The following is a 19,115-nucleotide window of genomic DNA, read 5'->3' on the forward strand; positions in this document are numbered from 1 at the left end:
AAAAGCTATTGTCACTTTGCAAGGCCTCCATCCTATCTGGTACATTAATGCAAAAGTCCCATAAAAATATCTCTTCCTAAAGAAACTGTGCTCATCCTCTGAGACTCATGTCAAATGTCATCTCCTCAATAAAGCCATTCCTGGTTTCTTGTTTATATCCCTTAATAACTATTATCGAACTGCTTCTTGTGTTTTAATTACTCAGGCACATGTATTCACTGTCCACTTTGACTTGAAGCTCCTTTAAAATAGGAGTTTTGTCTGTCTTACCTATTCCGTATCCCCTGTAGATAGTCCCTAGCACAATGCCTTATACTGTATGTCATGAAAGTAACTATTTTGCAACTTGAAAACAAAGCCCCATTCATTTAAGAACTTGTAATTGAAAATGACGTCGGATATAAAACTAAAAGGCCCAACTACACTAAATAACATAAATCTAAATTGCTGTCATGATGCCTAAGTAAAATGCCTGGATGCCACTTTGTGAACATGGGAAGGACAACCTGCTTCTTAACAACAGATGTACACACCAAACCCTCTCCCAGACTGCCCGGGAGACTGCTGCATCCTCTCTCTCCTGAAAGGAAAGAAGTTCCACAGCGGGGACGCTACACACAGGAACTGAAGCCTCTGATACTGGGCGTCTTTAAGAGTTTATGATGTGAGATACTCCGTAAGAACTAAGTACCTTTAAAATAACCTGTAAGGAGCATGGGAGTTGCCAGCTCCGGTCATTTATTCACAGACAGACTTCGTCTGCTCAGGGATTCAACCTGAGAAGAGGCGCCTAATTCAGGGACTTTCAAACTTTGCTGCACATTAGAATTACCTGAGCAGCTTTGAAAACTTCCGATACCCAGGTCACACCCCATGTCAATTAAATCAGAATTTCTGAGGAGGGCAGCCTGATGTCAGGAGTTCCTAAAGTTCCCCAGTTGATTCCAATGTAGAACATGGCTTGAGGCTCTGGTCATTTTTTTCTGTGGCCACTAGATGTCGCTATTGTCCAGCGACTGGAAACATTTCCCAGTACTTGCCCTTCAGAGGAGCACCGGTGCTACTGGTTAGGAAGGAGCAAAGGGAGCTATTTTCTGTAAAAACTTTTATTTTGATAGAAAATACCTTGGAAGAGAGAGCTGAGATGCTGAATAATAAAACAGATGAACTGTTTGCTGAATTGAACACTGAGAGGAAACAGTAAGGCAATTTCCAGCAAGCTATCTTCACTGTCGGCTCGCTTATCTAGGCTCCTAGTACAGAGTGCTGTGGCGCAGGCTGGCATTTGGAGGTGGAGAAGCACAGGAAAGAAAGGAATTAATCACAGATGAGGGAGATGGCGCAGTGTCCCTTGAAGTTTTCAGAACTCTCTGTGCTCCTTTCCCTCAGTTGGGACCATTTCTTTTTCTCTTTCTGAACTTTTAATATGCTTTTCTTTTTCTTTAAAAAATATTTTAAAAAATATTTTATTGAATTTTAGAGAGAGAGAGGGAGAAGGAGAGAGAGAAACATTGATATGAGAGAGGAACGTCAATAGGCGGCCTCCTGTACTTCCCCCTGGCCCCCACCAAGGGGCATTGAGCCTGCAACCTACCCAGGCATGTGCACTGACTGGAAATCAAATCAGCAACCCCTAGGTGCATGGGACAACATCCAACCAACTGCGCCACACCAGCTAAGGCTATCTATGCCTTTCTTGATTCCCATACAACTCATACTGCTGTCTTCTCACTTTCTACTTCCTTGTCGACCTCCCCAAGCTCCTCCTGGTCAGGTACTATGTTTTGTTCCCCTTTGTCTCCACTCCCTCACCCCTCCCCAGGGCCTACCTAGCAGAGTTTCTCAGGCACAGTAGTAGCTCTTCTGTAAACATTAGTTAAATATATGAATGAATGCTTAAAATATGGGTGAGTTAGGTTTGATGGCAAAAAAGTATATGAGAAACCCAGTTAATTTTAAACAGTTTCTGATTAAATTGGATTCAATTTAGGGATCTAAAGAGGAAAATTGGATGGAATGTCTATTTATTTATTAATTTTTAAATATAGTTTTGAATTCAGAGAGGAAGGGAGAGGGAAAGAGAGAAACATCAATGACAAGAACGAACCATTGATCAGCTATCTCCTGCATGCCCCCTACTGGGGGTCAAGCCGGAATCGAACCTGGGACCTTTCAGTCCACAGGCCGATGCTCTATTCACTGAGCCAAACCAACTAGGGCAGGTGGAATGTCATTTTAAAGAATAGAATTCATCTACAGTTGGGGCCAGAGAAGACTTGGAAGCTGTCCAGTTGAAATTTCCATTTCAATTTCAGCACTCCATGCCAAGCAGCTGCTAAGGCTTTGATTGGAGCCATCCTGTGATGAGGAACTCACTACTTCCAATGCAGACGATTTCAACAAACAGTGGTGACGATTTATAAGTTATTTCTAATATGTTGAATCCAATTTTTTTTCTAGGAAATTCGACCCATTGGTCTTCATTTATTCCTCTGCAACTTCACAGATAGACCCTATAACCTCTGCCCAAGGGCATCCACAGGATAAGATCATGGTCTCTTAACCAGGCTAAGTGTCCTCAGCTGCTTCCCATATAATAAGAACAATATTTTAATATTTAGGATTTAATTTAATCATAATAAATAACAATGAACTTCCAGGTTCCCTTACCTCTTCTACATGTGTCATAAACTAGTCAGTGCTCCTTGAATGATTTGTTGAGAAAATGAATCATTCTTCCCAGTAACCAGTAGAAAGAGGTTCCTCTCTTCTGATGCTACAGTTGTTGTTGTTGTTTTTTAAATAAAGCTTAAGGACAGCCAAATATCATTGATATATCAACTTCTGCAGACATTCACTTATTAGAACGCGTGTGATTAAAAATTGCCTTCATCGGCAATGAGGTATCACCTCACACCTGTCAGAATGGCTACCATCAACAAATCAACAAATGAAAGTACTGGTGAGGATTAGAGAAAAGGGAACCTTAGTACACTGCTGGGGGGAATGTAGACTGGTGCAGGCGCCATGGAAAACAGTATGGACTTTCCTCAACTGCCATTTGACTCAGTGATGCCACTTCTAGGAATATATACTAAGAAACATCAGAAGGAATATATGCCCCCATATGTTCATAGTAGCACAATTTATAATAGCTAAGATCTGGGAACAGCCCAAGTGCCTATCAGTAGATGAGTGGATAAAAAGCTGTGGTTCATTTATATCATGGAATACTACGCAGCTATAAAGAAAGGATCTCTTACCCTTTGAGACAGCATGGAGGGACCTGGAGAGTATTATGCTAAGTGAAAAAAGCTAGTCAGGGTGGGTAGGTAGGAAGAGATTAATCAAAGAATTTATATGCATATATGCATAACCCATGAACACAGACAATAGTGTGGTAAAAGCCTGGGGCAGGGGAGGACTAGAAGGGGCCAATGGGGAGGAAGATGGGCATCTGTAATACTTTCAACAATAATGATAATTTAAAAAAAAAAACAAAAAGAATTGCCTTCATCCTCTCTCTCCTTTCCCCCTCACCCACACCACAAATATTAGATGATCAGGAAAATTTGCTCTTGCATAAAAGATGGTCTGTGTTAGAAACACGAGAGAAAGGATTCTGTAACAGCTATAAAAAAGGTTTTTGTTTGTTTCCCATGTTCTCTAAGGTTTTTGAGGGGTTATTCAAGAACTTAAAGGACTTTTCAGATAAATCAGTTTATGAAGCAGGTCTACGAGGCATCTAACTGGCTTTCTGGGTGGGACACTCACCAATTCTCTATAAATTGGGTCCAAGGTAAACCACAGAGCCACAGCACACCTCTGGCCCTTGGTGACTGCCTTCACCCCATGCGGGTTCTCCCCTCCAGATGAGAAGCTGATCATCCGTCCACACTTTGGTTTGATAGAAGCCTGGGAAAAAAAGTGAAAGTCAGACTCTCAATTCCTGTGTCACAAACATCTCTACAACCTCTGTTCTTTATTCTTCTATGACAGTATTTGGGTCAAGTGTTAAATCAAAGAATAATGGGACCCTGAAGTTGAAGAAGACACAGAGTATTTCAATTGCCTCATCTGTAAAACAAAGGTAGGTCAAAATAATACTAATTCAGAAAATAAAATTATTCAGGTGAAGGCCTCAGGTGGGGGGCAGGGGTTGGGTAGAGGAGGACAAAGGGGGACATCCGTAATACTGTCAAAAATTTTTAAAAATGTCTGAGACCGAGGGGAGTGTGTGTGTGTGTGTGTGTGTGTTCAAGGAAAGAGCAGAGAAAAGGAGTCAGTTCCAGTCTTCTTTTTTTAAAAAATTTAAATATATTTTTATTGATTTCAGAGAGGAAGGGAGAGGGAGAGAGAGATAGAAGCATCAATGATGAGAGAGAATCATTGATCAGCTGCCTCCTGCACACCTCTCACCAGGGGTCAAGCCCACAACCTAGGTACTGGCCCTTGACCCCAATCAAACCCAGGACCCTGTGATCCACAGGCTGACGCTCTAGCCCAGTGATGGCGAACCTATGACACGCGCGTCAGAGGTGACACGTGAACTCATTTTTTTTGGTTGATTTTTCTTTGTTAAATGGCATTTAAATATATAAAATAAATACCAAAAATATAAGTCTTTGTTTTACTATGGTTGCAAATATCAAAAAATGTCTATACGTGACACGGCACCAGAGTTAAGTTAGGGTTTTTCAAAATGCTGACACGCCGAGCTCAAAAGGTTCGCCATCACTGCTCTCTCCACTGAGGCAAATCAGGTAGGGCCCAGTTATTCTTCTTAATAATGAGGGGTGATTTGTCTTTGCTAGGGAAAGTTGCTTATGTTAAATAGCTTTACCAAGATAACTTTTCTGATGGCAATCTAGAGAGTTTAGTAGTTACTGGTACCCCCAGTATCTATCTGATTTCATTTTTCTGAAGAAGGAATTTATTGTACATTTCCACATAAAACCAGCAAAATAAATACTACCCAATGCATATCGCATAGGATGGTGTGAAGACCTGGTTTCAAGTTTTCTGGCTGCTCATTCCCTGGCACTGGTCAGGACTCACTCAGCACACAAGGTTGCCGTCACTTCTGTGTGACCCCACCCCATAACAAAGAAACAGAATTTCAGGAGCATGAGGCCCAGAAATCAGGATTTTAAGAAGATTCCCAGGTGATTCTAATGTGCAGCCAAGGTTGAGAACCACTGGTTTAGGAAAAGAAGCTATCAACTGCCTGAAGCAGTTGGAATTGACTACAGGTGTGTGGACTCACAAAGTCTCTGGGACTAACGTTACCATACAGACAACCTCACATCTTACATATCAGGTTCTTGGAGGAATGGACAAGCCCGACTCTGCTTCTGTAGGAAAATACGTTCTGAAGCACAGATAAGTGACTGTAAACATGCTATGGAACACAGCTCCAGAGTGATTTTAATGTTTCATGAAGCAAATGAAACTCATTAAATTTCATCTTTTGGAAACTTGCGCAGAGAAACCCAAATCCCTAAATGCCCATGTTTCACAGATAAATGCTGCTCTTGAAATAACCATGTATCTTCCAAGTATAATAAAAGCAAGCGTCTTTTGCTTTTCACCTAACGGCTGACAACATGTCAGAGAAGCCTTTGACTGGAGTAAACATAAACCTTCAGCCATCATTCAGTTCATTATATTATTTTCAATTTTTTCAAAAATAAAGACATTAACCCCTTGTTGTAGTCCCAAACTGGGTTATTTCCCTACTTTGTCTGTCCCTCCAGGGGCAAAGAAGGGGAAGTTGAAAAGGAAAACTACCCATTTCTCTTTGTTATTGGGACCAGTTACCTAGGAATTTTGATTACCTACAAAATAAGAACTCTACCATATAAATTCATCTGAAGTAGAAATAATTTGGGAAATAAAACTCCCAACTTGGAGATTTTGAATAAAAACGTTGTTTAAATCAGGTTTTTCTTTTACTTTTGAGGGGAAAGAATGGTTATAGTCAGTAATTTTAAAAATAGCTAAGTTCTTAAAGGTATAGAACCATTAAAGTGGAGTATTATCTACTTTCACATAATTAAAAAACAGGACAACGATTAATTCACTTACCAAAATGAATTAACAAACAAAGCAGACTCATAGATACAAAGAACAGACTGACAGCAATCAGAGGGAAGAAGGTTGGGGGGTTGGGTATAAAAGATAAAGGGATAAAAAAAAAAAACCCAGCACCCTCCCCCATAGGCTCAGACAACAGTATGATGATTACTAGAGTGAAAAGGGGATGGGGGGAGGTAGAAGAGGGTAAAGGAGGGATAAATGGTGATGGAAGGGGATTTAACTTTGGGTGGTGAACACACAATACAATATACAGATGATGTATGGTATACCTGAAACCTATATAATTTTATTCACCAATGTCATCCCAATAAATCAAATTAAAATTAAAAGTATATATAAAATAAAAAATAAAATAAAAGCCCTGAATACAAAAAAAAATATATTCCAGTTAGTTTGCATTCAACAATGAATGAATTACTGATTTGGACACTTTCAAACACTGAGCATTTCCAAATCTGGCCACAAGGTGGAGTAGAAGCAAAGAAATCTTTTCAACCACCAGTCTGATTTTCTTACCACCTGGGCAAGATGCATTTTTCAGCCTCAGTTTCAGTGTTAGCAGAGCTCAACAATCAAATCCTTCTGCACAGAGGTTCTTCAAAATATGAGAATTTTGTATAGTGACTTTAAAATCCAACCCAGACGCCGAAACCGGTTTGGCTCAGTGGATAGAGCGTCGGCCTGCGGACTGAAAGGTCCCAGGTTCGATTCTGGTCAAGGGCATGTACCTGGGTTGCGGGCATATCCCCAGTAGGAGATGTGCAGGAGGCAGCTGATCGATGTTTTTCTTTCATCGATGTTTCTAACTCTCTATCTCTCTCCCTTCCTCTCTGTAAAAAATCAATTAAATATATTAAAAAAAAAAATCCAATCCAGACCACCCATCTTGAATTAATTTCCCAGATAATGAAGCATCACACTACTCCCATGTTAGTATTTAGCCTTTTTACCAAAAAGTGTAGGCACCATAGCCTTTTAAATATACATTATTATATTAAATTGTATTAAATATTATTTCTTAATAAAACAATGCTCCTTGGCAATTTTAACCAGATCCTTATATTTCCTCTTTTACAGTAATATACAGTTTTTGAATACCATCGAGTCTAGCAGTATGTCATTAATGATAAATGACTGTTTCACTATTTTTAAAAAATATGTTGTTATTGATTTTAGGGAGAGAGGAAGAGAGAAAGATAGAGAGAGGAACATCAATGTGAGAGAGAAACATCAATTGGTTGCCTCCTGCACACACCCTGACCAGGGACTGTACCCTCAACCTGGGCATGTGCCCTGACTAGGAATCAACCAGCAAGTTTTCAGTGGTGCTTGAGATGACACTCAACCGAATGAGTCACATTGGCCAATGCATGGCTGTTTCACTATTAAGAAAAATATGTAAAATTTGAGGAGAAAATCATAAAACTAAGAAAATGTTGCAGAAATAGCATATATAATGCAAAATCCTTGAAGTTTGTCACATGCATGCCTCAACTATTTATATTTTGTATAGAGAAAAGAGATCTCTCATGATCTATTTATAATTCAAGGCCCAGTGCACGAAATTTGTGTATGGGTAGGGTCCCTAGGTCTGGCCGGCGATCAGGGCTGACCGGGGCCTTCCAATTGCCAGCCAGGACCTCCCTTCCCTGACTGCCAGCTGCCAGCCAGGGCATCCCTTCATTCTGTGCTGCCTGCTGGTGGTCAGCGCATGTTATAGCAAGCGATTGGTGTCCCAGTCTAACTCCCATGGGGACAATTCGCATATTACGTTTTTATATATATAGATTATCTCCTCAATTGGAAAACCTGTTTTTCTACATAAGTATCCTCTTTGCTGAAAGACCAGAGCATACTGCCCGGTGGTCTGTAAGTGCTCTCCAGTCTGCTTTTCCAAAGGCATCAGTTGGCTTAGAAAGATGACAGTTAAATTTAACTTTTGATTTTCACCTATGAAGGTATGTTTGGAATCTCATCCAAAACATGTCATGTGACCACACACACAAATGTGTGCATATGTGAATGTATATATCAATGTTCAGGCATAGGTTTATTTGCAATCATAATCATACATACTCACACATTCACACCAATATACATACATACACACACATAAATGTGCACATGTATAATAGCTCTGATAACTTGGGTCTGATGGCCAATAATCAATCCAAGTATGTACAACACAGGATTACTTGAAAGTCACTCTGTGGTATCCTTTGACTTGCCCTAAGCTTGGGTGACTTGGGAATTAGTATATTTATGCTTCCACCAGATTATAATCGGAAGGCTGAGGTTCTACTTCCAAGTCTAACTTAACTTATATGAGGATCAGGAAATCCTTAATATTTCTATTCTTTAACTTACCTATCTTTAAAATGGACAGGAAGATTTCTATTTTGAAGGTTACATTTCTAACATTTTATGATGCATAAATCGATTGGGATTCTTTGCACCTCTTGAATTCTTGATCTCAGATATATTTAAAACCCAACTGTCTCAGTCCTTGTAAAATGGCAAAACTGACATAAAAATGCTGAATAAATATGCTAGAGAATAAGTTTACTTATCATGGACACAGATAATAGCATGGGGAAGGTTTGGGGAGGGGCAGGGGTTGGGTGGAGGGGGGGAGGCAGAAAAAGGGAGACATCTGTAATATTTAAACAACAACAAAAAATAAAGAATAGGTTTACTTACAGTCACAGTCTTGGCATCCATTTCAGTGAATATGAATTCTCCTCCTTCAAAGTCGTCATTCATGTATAACAGAGCACTATACGAAGAAAGGGGAATCATTTGTACTATTAATGCTTACAACATCATTACCACAGAATACTGAAGATTGCTGATGAATTGACCATTCTGATTGGTAAGTTTCCTTTGAACTAGACATTGAAATAATTGACCCTCCTAACATCAAGAGTAAAATCAAATGTAGTTTGGATCATACCCTTGAAGTATTTATTCCACTTAGTTAATTTTTAATTATAGTTTAAAGCTCATCTCACATTTCACTTCCTTCAGAGAAAACCTAACTGGATTTAATCTAGCCCTTTGAACCTACTCATACTACTTACAACTCTCTTCTTCCCTGTCATACTAGTAACTCTACAGAAGGTATTTTTTCCCTAACTGAAGAGCTCCAAGAAGTGTAGCTTAGCTTTGCCGATAGAGGGCGCTCAATAAATATTTCTGTATAGAGCACAGAGTAATAATAATTAACACACTATTACCTATATGGTGACTACAAATCCCGACTCTTCTCTTTACACACGAAAATATCTTTCAATAAGAGAAAACATTTTTCCCTCTTGAGTGTCTGGTTTCGTATTGATAAAATGCAGACATAGATAAGTGATGTGATAAGATCCCTCTGCATAAAGAATATGTTTCAGTGAATGCTAAGGGATCATATATATATACTTTATTTTTATATTAAAACAAAATGGACATTTTGTGGAATAGAATAAGAAAAATATGCATGCATTTTTAAGATTAAAATATGAGATGAAGTCACTTCTCAATTGTGACAGCTGCTTCAAAAGATTATTTGAGACACTCTGCTTCCTAGCGATGAATGTGATGACAAGCCAAAAAGATCAGCTTTCTAGTTTCCATGGGTTTTTGATAACTGTTGGACAAAAGCTTGGCTTTGCAGCAGGTGCTGGCTCTACCTATAATCCCGGAATGTGTAAGCAGGAGGCTCCTTCCAACATTCATTGGCCTCTGGATCCAACAGGCAGTTGTCAGCATGGATGGGATGACTGAGGTCATTTCTTCTATCCTGTTGACCTGCCAGAAGAGGGAACAGGGAAGAATGAAAGGAGGGTGTTGCCAAAACCGGTTTGGCTCAGTGGAAAGAGCGTCAGCCTGCGGACTGAGAGGTCCCGGGTTCGATTCCGGTCAAGGGCATGTACCTGGGTTGTGGGCACATCCCCGGTGGGGGATGTGCAAGAGGCAGCTGATCGATATTTCTCTCTCATCGATGTTTCTAACTCTCTCTATCTCTCTCCCTTCCTCTCTGTGAAAAATCAATAAAATATATTTAAAAAAAAAAAAAAAAAAAGAAAGGAGGGTGTTAACCTCCTACAGCAAAAGTGACCATCAGACTGCCTTCTCGCATTGCTGGTGCCTTGTAAATCTGAAGATACAGAAAGCTGAACACAACAGATGAAGGAGCACTGGGCAAGCAGTCAAGAGACTCTGCTTTGGCCCTGCTTTGATATGAGCCTGATGTGAAACTGTGAACAAGTCACACCTGCTGCTACAGCTATAGAAGCTATCTGCTATAAATAGACATTCCATGCATTTCACAGGTTGTACTTCATGGGGAGCAGTAATAGGAGGAGGATGAAATACAAATGTAAAAAAAAAAAAAAAAAAAAAAGATTTGATTCAATTGAACTGTCCCAAGTGTAAAAGTCTTGCCCTGTGACATTATCCATTCCCTCCTACTCTGAAGGGGTGTAAGGGAAAGTCTAGAGAAGAAATAAAGACAGCAGGTTGTGAGGGGGTCTCTGACTTTGTAAGAATATTTATTTCAACAATCCCTTCATCTTCTACATTACCACTCAATGCTTATGGATGTCATAGGAGACTAATTTCTAGGTTCCTAGTTCCCTGAAAAGTAAAAGCGAGAACAGAAACACATTTTTCTGTGCAAACAAGAAAGTAGGAGAAGTTGATTTAAATGGGGAAAAAGGTACAGTTATGGTCTGCTGGTACTTTATGGGATAAAAAAGGAGAAAAAGAGGGAAGGGAAAATAAGAGCTATCCAGTTTCTTTTGTTTTTGGAAATTTAGAACTCTTCTAAACCATTTGTAATGGATTTTTTTTTTTTTTTTGAGCATTGCTTTCTTTCTCAGCTCTCTGTGGGTAGAAGGAACAAGTTCAGACTCTGAAATCTCACCAGACAGGGCTGTGCGGCAGACCATGTGCGTATAGGAAAAATACAGGGTTGAGTTCAGCATGAAATAGGATTCTACAATCTTTCGAGCCTTCTCGCTGATGTCATAAAACAGGCGTGCACTCTTCAGTGGGACTCGGCCTTCATAACCAAACTGAGGAGAAAGGAGAACATTAGATACCATGGGGTTGATTGGAGAGCTGGAGAAAAACAGATGCTCGGTTTCAGTCAGCCAAGGTGCAATGGTCATCTCTGCACTGGTTAGTGGAAATACTGCTACACGCTCGTGGATTTGGGTTAGGAAAATGAACCACTGAAAGGAGCCTTCCTAATCACAGAGAGAACATGAAGAGCTAATCGCTCCCTTTTCTCTCCTAACACTCTCCTCATTCCTCTCTAACAACATTTCTTGAAATATGGAACAATTACTTATTTGGGTACGCTTTCACCATTAGACCATGAGCTCCTTGAGAAAGGGGTGGCAAGGGGGGATGGGAGCTGTATGTGATTAGTCAGATACAAATTTAGAAAAGATTAAGTTTGACAAATAGATGATAAATAGATAAATGAAGAAGGATTTAATGCGATGCAGGTGCCATTTCATACTTGCTCCCTTCAAATGTCCTGATGAAACTGTATTCTAGGCTCTTTTCTTTCCTGTGTCTGCCATTCACAGAAGGTCCTGGATTAACACTTAGGAACCCACACCCCAAACAAGTTAAGACTTTACTTTGAGAGCTTTCAGGACAGTTGCGCCTTCAAACTTTTCATTGGGTGTATGAGGTGAAGTTTTCCCTCTGTATCCATCGCCAACAATCATGATTCCCTAGAAGTACAATACAAGAAGATGTTTTCTTAATGATAACTCTGAACGCATCAGGTCTTCCTTTCCGCCTTGATTTCCAGGAAGCTAAGAACCAAAGTCATCCCCATTTTGTTCCAGGATCCTGGTATCATTCATTTTTCCAAGCAAAAGGGATATGCTAGTATTTATTTTAATTTTACACTCAATTTTTATTATAAAACACCACTTTTTGTAGAGATATGTAGACTAGAAATGATTAAATGTTGGTTATTATTGATTAAAATAAAGGGATTTCTCGGTGACTTTATAGGGTAGACAGGGCCCATGCTGGATGATGTCTGTCCTGGGAATTTAGCTGCTAACTATTCCAGATCCACTAGCCATATTCAGATCTGGACAAAACTAACATCATCTCAATCCAAAGGCTATGAAAGTGCCTCTACAATCAATGTCCTTCTCCCAGAGAAAGTGACATTGCAGGCCTGGTTCTCTGGCTCCAGGTGAGACCAGACCCAAAGCACTTGCAGGCTCACAGCAGGCCAGCATAGTCAGGTCCCACCCTCCCAGGGGTCCTCACACTGGCCACGCTGTGCAGCTCCCGGCACTGATCTTCCGACAGGACGTTATCCAGGAGGACCCGCTGAGTCCCGTTCAGCTGCTCTGAGTTGTAGACGAAGGTGATGTTCTCGTAGATCAGAGGGCCACCTGAAGGGACAGAGCACATTGTCTTCTCTGTTACCTCCGTCACCAAGGGGAAGCACAGAACACCCACCAGCTAGCAATGTGCAGCTGAGGAGAGACAGTATCCTCATGAATATTTAGGACTGCTATGACAAATGACAAATTCAGAATCTGATAAACACAATGTGGATTCAAAAAAAGGGCAGCTGTGTGACTACCAGGCTTTTCCAAAATGACAGGATGATATATTATATTTGCATAGTATCTTGTATTTGATAAAATATCTTTTTATTTGTTTCCAGTGACAATCCAGCAAAGCAGACTGGGCATCTCACAGGATTCTCCTCTAGGAAGACTTTCCAGGATTCTCTCCACAACTGGACCCACCCGGCTCCACAGCCTTTGGTTCCTACCATTGTTATAACATCAGATGCAATTACTCCATGACATGCCTCGTCCCCAGGCGTGACATAAACATCAGTTTCATGGCTATGTAGAGCAATGCCTTCACCAGGAAATCCAGGTAAGGATCCAGTAAATGCACCACCAGTAAGTACAGTCACACCCACGTCACCCGACTCCTTCCAAGTCTTCTTTCCACCACTACCTGACTCTATATCAGTGGTTCTCAACCTTCCTAATGCCGCGACCCTTTAATGCAGTTCCTCATGTGGTGACCTCCAATTTCATTGTTACAAACTGAACATAATTAAAGCATAGTGATTAATCACAAAAACAATATGGAATTATATATATATATGTGTGTTCCGATGATCTTAGGCGACCCCTGTGAAAGGGTTGTTTAACCCCAAAGGGGTCGCGACCCACAGGTTGAGAACCACTGCTCTATATGGTCTTGCTTTTGGAATATTTATTGTTCTCTGCTCTATGGACATATCGTTATATCACTGCCTTTGCATCGGATGGTTTCCTGCAGGCACCTCTCTCTCCCTGGATGGGGTCCACAACTTTATGAAATTAGCCCCACACAGGCTCTTCAGAGAATGACGCATTTGGGCCATGTTTAGGTGGTGAAATGATAAAATCTAGATCTGACAAGATCTTTTCCTCACAGAAAGTAGGATTAAAGGACAAAACCTCTGACGGTGAGGAAATCTTCAAATGTAACCGTGTGTAACCATCTGGATTCGCACCAGAAAAGTGAACAGAAAAGAAAAACACTGTTTTTCTACTCTTTACAGTACTCCTAAGGGACCTGACATGTACCTGTCAATAACAAGAACTCGCCCCAGAGGGAGTGGTGGGGAGGGCACAACTCCTCCCTTCCGCCCGAGGTGACCAAGCAATGGTCTTGAGCATGCAGGTCCAAAACATGTCAGTTGAGGGGAGAAGAGACAATTGATGTCCACTATATCACTTTAAAATAGAGTAGTCAAATTAGGGAGCAGCACTGAGTGTTCATTAATCTTCTTAGGATAAAATAATGACTATAGCCTACAATTAAAGGAATTGTCTGCCATTCACAGAAGATCCTGGATTGACACTTAGGAACCCAAGTAAACCCAAAACAAATCAAGACTTTACTTTGAAATAATGAGGTAGTATTTCTTAATCTTGAGTAGTATATGGTTATCTGCTAAAACAAAAAGTTCCCTAAGTAATATGGTGCTGACAAATTATTTATACTATAATTTCATTTCCATATTTGCAGTTATAAAATGATGAAAACAGTATTTATTTTCATGGTTTTATAATACAGAAAACCAATTTACAAGATTAAGTAAAAGCAAGACCATAAACCAAATATATTAAAATGAGCTATATTAATGAAATGATCAATGTTATTTTACAGAAACAAAAAAAGCTACATTCCTCATGAATATACTACTAACTGATCTGGTCAATGTTCTTTGAGGCAACGTTCTTCTAGTACTTTTGGTGTGTAATAACTCATTTATTCTACCACAACTTTTCTCTATTGAAATTATGACAAAATCTTAGTGAACCATGATAAATTTTGTTCTTCAATTGGTCCTCATACATTATTTATAAATTTGTACTATTTTATTTCTTATTAGTCTTCAATCATTGAATATTATTAACTGCTGCAAATGTGATGATAACTGCACCCATACCATGGAGGTGTGAAATCTCATGGGAGTACTTGGCTATAAGGTGGTTATTCAGATGCCCCACTAGTTGTCCCTCTTAATATTTTTAAATTGTCCTCAAACTTTATTATTATAGAATTTCTTGTATTTCAGGAATATATGTACAAGCTCCCAGTTTCAGTACAAATCTTTTGGGTGAATAGAAAAAAATAAAAATATATATTTTTCTACAGTTCAATGTTTCTCAAACTTTTTTCTACAGAAAAGCTTTGGATGAAAAAAATAGTTTCTTTTTTTGTTTGTTTGTTTTTAATATGAAATGCTTCACAAATTTGTGTGTCATCCTTGCGCAGGGACCACACTAATCTTCTCTGTATCATTTCAATTTTAATATATGTGTTGCCGAAGCGAGCACGAAAAGTAGTTTCTTGATCAAATGTGTTTGGGAAGTAGTGAGCTAAACCAAATTTAAGAGGACTTTGTAGAGCATGCATTATGAATATCCTAAGTATTAATACAATATGTAGTAGTGCTCACCCTTAATTGAGCACAATACCCTTCCTTCCTTCCTTCCTTCCTTCCTTCCTTCCTTCCTTCCTTCCTTCCTTCCTATGGCAGAGAGACTGCAAGATGAACCCTAATGATCACTGCCTCCTGGTGTTCATAGGCCTGTGTAATTTGTTTCCCTCAAGTGTGGGTAGGGCTTGGATCTTGCTTGTAACCAATAGAATATGGAAAAAAGTGATGGGATGTCATTTCTGTGATTGCCTTACATAAGATTACAACTTCTATCTTGCTAGCTGACTCAGTCTGTTACCTTCTCAGCTTGCAATCCGATGCAGCAAGTGACTGTATTGGACAGCCTCATATGGCAAAAAATTGATGGGTTCCTCTAGCCAAAAATCAACTAGGGCCCTAACTGGTTTGGCTGAGTGGATAGAGCGTTGGCCTGCAGACTGAAGGGTCCCAGGTTCGATTTTTGTCAAGGGCCTATGCCCGGGTTGTGGGCTCAATCCCCAGTGGGGGGCATGCAGGAGACAGCCAGTCAATGATTCTTTCTTATCATTGATGTTTCTATCTCCCTCTCCCTTGCTCTCTGAAATCAATAAAAATATATTTAAACAAAACAAAACAAACAAACACAACTAGGAACTGAGAACCACAGTCAAATAAGCTTTTAAGTTCCAAATTCTGTCATCTGAACTTGGGGGAAAATAGTTCCTCAGTCAAGCCTTAGAAAAGATGCCAGCTTATAAAGGTCTTCAAGCAATAGACCCTAGCTAAGTTATCCCCAGACTCCTGACCCCAAGAAACTGAGAAATAGTAAATGTATTTTATTGGAAGCTGCTATATTTGAGCTAATATTTTTCATAGCAATAAAAATCAACAACAGTAGACTTTGTCTCCCATCATGGAACCTCTTAAAATAAAACACAGTTTGCTTGGGGAAGGTTACTCTAATCTATATAGTTGAGTGAGATTCATAGCCAAATTGAGGCTATCCCACAAATATTTGGAAAAGTCAACTGCATATTCCACTCCCATTTAGAAATATAAAAGCATTTTCTTGCAACAAGAAAGACAAGATACTCATAGGTTCACTAACTGCGTTTTCTAATTAGGAATGGGAGACAGACCAAGAGTTGAGTGAATTAGGCTGGTTTGTACTTTGCCATGTTTATCTTGTTTTCTATATTGAGAGTGTATTACTTTAAATATAATTTGACTTATTTTAAAAGTATAACTTTAAAAGTTACTAAAACTAAATAAAACACTTAGAAAAATGCCTACTATTCTTAAGCTCCATATAAGTATTTACTATTACTATGATGATTATTACTGAATTAGTAATATATGACTAGTATATTGTATTAATTCTGACTGAGTCATCTTAATAAGCATAATGGAGTATATTTAAAAGAAAGCTACTGAGCCCTGGCTGGGTGGCTCAGTTGCTCGGTGCATCGTCCCATGCACCAAAAGGTTGTGGGTTCAATTCCTGGTCAGGACTCATACAGGAGGCAACTGGTAGATGTTTCTCTCTCACATAGATGTTTTTCTCTTTCTTCCTCTCTCTCTAAAAGCCAATAAAAACGTGTAAGGATTAATAAATAGATAGATAAAAGAAAGCTACTGAGATATTGACAATTCCCCCAACAATGCTACAAGTAACAATATAGATCAAGTGAAGGAGCAGAATGCAAATGGAGTCTTAAATGCCTCAAGTCCAGTGATGGCGAACCTTTTGAGCTCGGCGTGTCAGCATTTTGAAAAACCCTAACTTAACTCTGGTGCCATGTCACATATAGAAATGTTTGGATATTTACAACCATAGTAAAACAAAGATTTATATTTTTGATAATTATTTTATATATTTAAATGCCATTTATCAAAGAAAAATCAACCAAAAAAATGAGTTCGCATGTCACCTCTGATACACGTGTCATAGGTTCGCCATCACTGGTAAACCCTACAGGTTCAGACAGAATCTGTACTAGAAAACTGCCTTATATGCAGCTGACACTGTCACCACAATGCAGTTTTATTCAGAGGTTTCTCACATATACATTTAACCAAAAAACAACTAACTACCACTCACTAACCAAAAGGGAAAAAATAAAATAAAAAAAGAAATCCTGCCATTCAAAAATGCAAGCCGGCCAGCCTACAAATGACTAGTAGCACATCAGACAGAGGAAAACATTAAAATAAAATAAAAATGTAGTCCAGTAAGTTGTGGTTCCTGGGGCCTGATTTGATAGCTTCAGCCAACTCTTAACCACAGCCCAAAGGGATTTTAACAACTGAATTCTTCTCTCATTCATAAAGTATGTGCCTGGCTCCAACTCTCCATTTGCAATAAGGAGGGATCATCCAGGAAAACACCCCTCGTGCTCAATGTCTGTGGCTCATAGTAAGAAGAATCATTTTGCCGTAAATATCTCAATGTCATAAAGGCATGGCAGGGATATGCTGACTAACAAGCCCTTATATGAGCACAACCCTTTAAATTTTACAAAAAAACTTCACATTCATCCTCTCCAACAGTGGCTATCCTTGTTGTACAGATGAGGAGCATAGGGCCCTGGGAGATTGAGTCTCTAGTTATCCATCATTTAAGAGCACATAAGACTGAAGCAATCCAGGAAACCTGGTCTCCTGATTCCAAGTCCAAAGTTAGTCCTACTATACCCCACTGGCTCTGGGATTATTATCAAGCAGGACCTTTGCAAAACTGATGGCTGAAAGGAGAATAGATAAGTGACAGATGTTTTTTAGAAGTTGACATGTATGTTCCATAGACTAGAGTCACCCTGGGCCACTCCCATCTTAATACTTGGGATCTGTCCAATATGAATATGACTAACTACTGTTAGGTAACCAGAGTAGATGACAATGTCTTTGTGGAAAATGAGAAAAGCTGAAATACATTCTACTCTGTAAAGCACGCATCCTTTCTTGTCTCCCTGACACCTGCTTTCAGCCAGGCTATGATAGGAAAGTATTTTCTGGTTGGGAACTTTGCCTCTGTCTACCACTGTTCTTAATTTAGATACTATTTAGGTCTCTAGTGACTGCACCCAAAGCTTTCAGTGGATTCCCAGAGAACATTGTAAGGTCCGTTGGCCTAATTCAACTAAGAAAATTAAGCAGAAATGATAGAATTTGGTAATCCAGCCAATCATAATCTTTTTCCATCCTGTGTTGTCTTCTATTCAACTCTTCCCATTAATCCTCCTCATCAGTTGCTGGACATCAGATTCCTGGGTAGGCAGAAAAATAATGCTTTGAAATTTGGCAACTCTTCTGGAGTTTCCCAAACCTTTACAGCAAAGTTCTGGCTTATTGTCATGTACTTCCTGGGCGACTTCTTGGCTTAAATAGCAGCATGAACTCTGGCTGACCATGAAGCACTTATGAAATAGCTTGGGCTTTGTGGCTACAAATTAAGGTCCCGGTCAGATTAGATGATCATATTATCCTGTTTACTACCTCAGACTGACTTGGAAACTAAGGAAGGAAAGGGCTGGGAAATATGAGCTGAAGAGAGCCAGTAGTTTTCAAATCAGCTAGAACCGTGGTCAGCAAACTGCGGCTCGCGAGCCACATGCGGCTCTTTGGCCCCTTGAGTGTGGCTCTTCCTAAGCCTTAGGAGTACCCTAATTAATAACAATGTACCTACCTATATAGTTTAAGTTTAAAAAAATTTGGCTCTCAAAAGAAATTTCAATCGTTGTACTGTCGATACTTGGCTCTGTTGACTAATGAGTTTGCCAACTACTGACTGCTAGAAGAATGTGCTGACAAGCTTCTTTCTGGGAAAGTAGTACTGTACTTCCTCTCCATGAGAGATTCTGCAAAATTATTTAATTTGGATTATTTTTGATATCTAGACACTTCTGTGTTCCATCCTCAGGTAAAGAAGAGAGAATGGGGTTTTGATTCAAAAGCCTGGGCTTAAATGCCTGGAACCTATTCTGAGCTGTGAGACTTTGGAGAAATCACCAAATGTCTATGAGTCTGGTTTTTCTTGTCTATGAAATAGGGA

At 39.5% G+C, this 19,115-nt stretch overlaps 1 protein-coding gene across 2 annotated transcripts in view; it reads right to left on the reverse strand.

Annotated features, from left to right (window-relative positions):
- Window positions 1-19,115, reverse strand: part of P3H2 (prolyl 3-hydroxylase 2) — a gene marked incomplete at its 5' end in the record, with an annotated part of 172,482 nt that overhangs the window by 2,773 nt on the left and 150,594 nt on the right. For both annotated transcript variants that reach the window (XM_081087028.1, XM_081087027.1), the window contains 6 exons: window positions 3,775-3,915; window positions 8,800-8,875; window positions 9,777-9,894; window positions 11,012-11,162; window positions 11,739-11,834; window positions 12,391-12,518. In XM_081087028.1, coding sequence (XP_080943154.1) covers window positions 3,775-3,915; window positions 8,800-8,875; window positions 9,777-9,894; window positions 11,012-11,162; window positions 11,739-11,834; window positions 12,391-12,518 — 710 coding nt within the window. The remainder of the gene's footprint in view (window positions 1-3,774; window positions 3,916-8,799; window positions 8,876-9,776; window positions 9,895-11,011; window positions 11,163-11,738; window positions 11,835-12,390; window positions 12,519-19,115) is intronic.

Source organism: Myotis nattereri (genome assembly GCF_964212035.1).
Source record: "Myotis nattereri genome assembly, chromosome: 3".
NCBI lineage: Eukaryota > Metazoa > Chordata > Mammalia > Chiroptera > Vespertilionidae > Myotis > Myotis nattereri.